Source organism: Lolium perenne, chromosome 5 (assembly GCF_019359855.2).
Source record: "Lolium perenne isolate Kyuss_39 chromosome 5, Kyuss_2.0, whole genome shotgun sequence".
NCBI lineage: Eukaryota > Viridiplantae > Streptophyta > Magnoliopsida > Poales > Poaceae > Lolium > Lolium perenne.
The window spans coordinates 164,458,355-164,462,838 of NC_067248.2; the positions used below are offsets into that span (position 1 = coordinate 164,458,355).

The 4,484-nt window shown below is 44.1% G+C and overlaps 1 protein-coding gene across 1 annotated transcript; it reads right to left on the reverse strand.

Moving 5' to 3' along the window:
* Positions 1 to 3,412: 3,412 nt before the first annotated feature.
* On the reverse strand, positions 3,413 to 4,484 carry LOC127304912 (uncharacterized). Its single transcript, XM_071820616.1, has 5 exons — positions 4,312 to 4,484; positions 4,122 to 4,232; positions 3,951 to 4,020; positions 3,737 to 3,844; positions 3,413 to 3,645 (listed from the first exon to the last, which is right to left on the reverse strand). Exons 1-5 carry the CDS (start codon positions 4,482 to 4,484, stop codon positions 3,484 to 3,486), a joined length of 624 nt encoding a protein of 207 aa, XP_071676717.1. The 3' UTR covers positions 3,413 to 3,483.

Consider the following 4,484-nt stretch of genomic DNA (forward strand, 5'->3'; position numbering starts at 1 on the left):
ATGTGACGTATTTTATCTTTTTTAGATTCTGAAATAAAAAAATGGTTTCTCCGCGAAAACTTTCTACGCACACATGGAACATGCATACGTACCCCGATATTTTTATTTCAGAATTTTTTCACATTTCAAAAATGTATTTCCAACCTGGGTTCACGTGCACCCAGGTTCAACCTGTGGCTTTTCCATAGACCAAGTGCTTTGCTTGAGAGTCGCACCGTCCAGCCTTGTTTTTGAGGCTGCTGCACATGACACGGTATTATGTCGATGTGGGAGAGAACTAGGACGTGCAGGTCGTCTGGGTAGAGCCAAGCATGCACGGTGCAAATGCCAGAGGACGAGTCAGGGCGTGGCGCGGCACGATGTGGAGCACAGCTCCGACCCACGTGCTGCGTGCAGCAAGGAATCGCTGCTCTGCCGCCGCCCGCTTCAAACAGAGAGCACGCTGGCTGGACCAGCTCGATTCAAACGCAGCACGAGATCTTCAGTAGCAGCGATGAAGTATTTTAGGTATGCTAGTAGCTTAATCAAGTTTAATGTACTAGTTTGAATTAAATACCTATGAATTTAAACAAATTGGGATGAATTTGAGTCTAAGAGTTATCCGTATAGGGATTGGCTAGAAACGGCTAGTATCTTTTAAGGAGCAACTATACTTGTTAGGGGCTGGATACTCTCTAAATTTTGAGTGATTCGGCTAAGATGCTATTGAAGGTGTGCCCTTGAGATGCAGCAGAATGTAGTACCGGGTTGGCCACATGCACCGGTGAGGCTCGCATCGGTGCAGATGGCGTAGTTGAGTTGATACCACTCTCGATCGGTTGATGATCTGAGCGTGGAATGGTTGGTACTGTGCAGAAGGCGGGGATTTTCAGGCGAAAGATGCTCGAGCTTTGTCCATTCTTCGTCAATCAGTCCTGTCTAGTAGTAGAGTAGTAGTTCTAGACTTGTAGCTAGCGCTATAGCCTATAGCTAGTACTGCAAATCTGACAGCAGATGCGGGCGCATCGGATCAATACATGAGGGGCGCTAGCTAGGATCCAACGCAGTTTCAGTCCATCCCTATGTCAGCACTCAGCCGCATCTGCCACGACGAGCGTCGCAGGCCCACCCGCGAACTGACGCGCCCAGCGGCGGTGGGTAGTAGATTTACTTTTACGACGATTCCTCATCTCTGCACGGACACGACGTCTCCATGCAGTTCTACTATACACCTAAACATGTACGACTACTGTACGTAAGATTTTATACAGGACTGTATATTGTTAAATGCATGTGTGTTGCTATGACCTTATAATTTTCCTTTTAATATATTGTATGTGCAAATATTAAAATCGTGTAAATATTTGTGAGGTAAGATAGCCACGAGAATTGCATTGGAGCTCATGGATGCCGTGTAGACCATTTTTCATGGGTGTATCCCATCGTAGTTCATTACTAACATGGCACACGCCCACAGATGTCCAGAGTTGTACTGTTTACCAAAAGACAAATGTGCCCGTTTGAGCTTGCTTCCTTCTCCCGCAACATCACTGCAATATTAATCTTCCTTGTTCACTTCTGCATTAGTTCTCACCCATTAGGTGTTCTTCTACTCAGTACACAGCACACTCCCCCTCAGTTCGCCCATAACCAAAGATGTCTCCCTCAAAAAACTCATCTGCACGGATCATTCAGTTCATCGCACAGTTTGCTCGGCTGAGCTTCTTCATCAGCCGTCAATTTCACTTCCGCCCTGTAATATGTGATGTTTCTGTACTTAATTATTTTTTCAAGAACATGCAACCAAAGGCTACATAGTTCTCCCTTGAGATTTAATTAGAATAAGGTCTCTGCTGCCCATTATTGCTGGTGATGTTCCTGCACTGAAACTCGCCATTTCTCACTAGTACGGTGATTGCAACTTCTGGAACGGCTGCCGTCCGTGCGTGCGAATGGCCAAGGCTGTTCATACTTGCCAATCTGAAGAAGAACAGCTCCAAGAACCATCACGCAAACATGAAGCTCCTGATTAATTTTACTTGTCGTGCATACCTTGCTGCTCTTTTGTACATTGTGCAGAACATCGATCGGTTAATGCTTCACCACCCTCAGTTACCATACCATAGCCCAGTCATCAGGACGCAGCAAAGCATCATCTAAGCTAGCATGCTTTAATCTACCTCTAAGTATTATATAATCCCTAAGTAGTTCTGTCCTTGAACATCTTTAGCTAGGTTAGTTTCATTCGCGAGTATTCCCTCCTATGCATGCCAACCCATTTTAATGAGTATCCCTCTAATTATTTCAATTTTCTTTTCCATTTGCGGGCCTAATACAGTTTACTGTGTACTAAACCGACTATTTCATTACAGTGGCCTCTCATTTTTCGATAAAGGATGCTTTATTACTTTTGGGAAAGCAATTACATCCAGCCTCTGCATAATCAGGATGCACACAGCTGTTCAAAGAGTCTGTAACCAAAAATATAAAAATAGGAAAAGTAGGCGAAATACATATCGGAACGATGAATCATAAATCGCCTATGGTGTGGGTGGTGCTGCAATCCGTAGACTATGCTGCCACCCATGTAGGGAAAAAAGTATCCCTCGCCGTAGCCTCCAACCGTGTACAGACCTCCGTAAATAGGTCTCGGTTCTCCATCCGCTGAAGAGGTAACCACAAACGGAGAATACCTGTACATCTGTAGATGACCTGCAACAAAGAACAATTTTTATCGTTAAAAATCTTGTCATTTCTACTTAGCCAGAGTGCCCAGATAACTGCTAGCGCCCCCACCCTAAGAAGCAACTTAAACCTTGAATCGATACCAGTGGCCTCTCATAGATCATAATCCAAACACGATTTCGAATAATTTATGCATAAAACTAAGAAATCGTTATCACACAGCATAATGTTCTCACCAACCTCCTATCAGGCTATCACATTTATCATGGTAGTTGCTATGGCAAAACACCCACAATTTTTTCAATGCATAGTAGTACAGGCGTGGGCAAGGGGTTAATTCCTCTCGGCATAGGACTGTCAGGTAGACGTTGACGTATAGTTCAGCACTAGTGGAAAACGGGGCAATAGGCCCGGTCCATTTGGGCCTTTAGACCCGGTTCCCGAACCGGGACCAACAAGGCGGGACTAAAGGGGGTACCCTTTAGTCCCGGTTCAAACATAAACCGGGCCTAAAGGCCTCGACACGTGGTGCGGCCAGGGAGCTCGCGGTGGAAGGGCTTTGGTCCCGGTTCGTGGTACGAACCGGGCCTATGTTTCTCTGCCGCGGCAGAGAATTGCTATTTCTCTCGCCGCGTACGTATTTCGGGCCGTACCAGCGTTCGCTGCGGCAGAGAAACTTGTTTCCCTTGCCGCGTGGCAGAAGTTTCAGCAATGCATATATATATCATTCAAGAAACCACAAAAAATCGTCATGAATATATATAGACATCGTCAACAGTACACGACATAGTCAACACAGTACACGTAATGCATGCATATTTACAATACAACTTTTCCTGAACGAATATCGTCCGACGTCACGATCTTCCGATAGTGCTCTCCACCTGGGGTAAGGACCTCGGTAATAAAGAATCCCGCGATTTCCTCTTGAATTGCTTTTATTTGATCCGCTGTTATGAGAGTGTCCCGCAGGCGTGTCATCTATATTTAAAAAAGGAGATCAATATATGAATGGAACTCAATACAATAGATGGTACTAATTAAGATTAATTGTGAAAATTTGTTATCGTACACGAGTGTGGTGTATTTGGGCATCCCCACCCTTGGGACAGGACATGTCACGCATGAAGGTGCAGACGTAGTATCCACATAAGTTATTCCCTTTTTCCTGCCTCATACACTTTACGAAAAAATAGTTCGATCAAACTAATAATCAAGCATCGTATTGAAAGTAAATATCATATATAAAGTTTCACGGACATAGCTATATATATAGTACTACTTACAGGGTAATCTCTAAATGTAAGCTCCGGTTTCCATTCACCCGGAACAGTATTGATGAACCGTTTCCAAGCCCTGCCCGATAAAAAATAATGAGTAAATGAGTAATTGATTAGTTGATGATATCTTCGAATTAGAGCAGATGAAGATGCCAATACGAAATTGATTGAAACTACCTCTGGAGGATGGCAGCCATGTCCGCCCATTCCGCATATTCTTTACGTTTCGAGTCCATAACGTTTACGACTCCAAGGTGAAGATCAATGATTAGGAGAATAAAGTGGAAACTGCACAAGCATAGCTTAATGATTACGAGAATAAAGTGGAAGGTGCACAAGCATAATGTATGTTATATATAACACTCACTTAAAGTTGTAGGGAAAGAATATATCCTCTTTGTCTGCTTGCTTCTCTAAAAACATTACGATGTTGTCCTCTGTGTCCTTGGGGTACCGTCGAACCGTAACTTCATGAACTGTGTTTGGGTCTATGAACCCCAGCGGTAGGAGCTTGCCTCTTTTGTATTCCAGCTTCTTCAT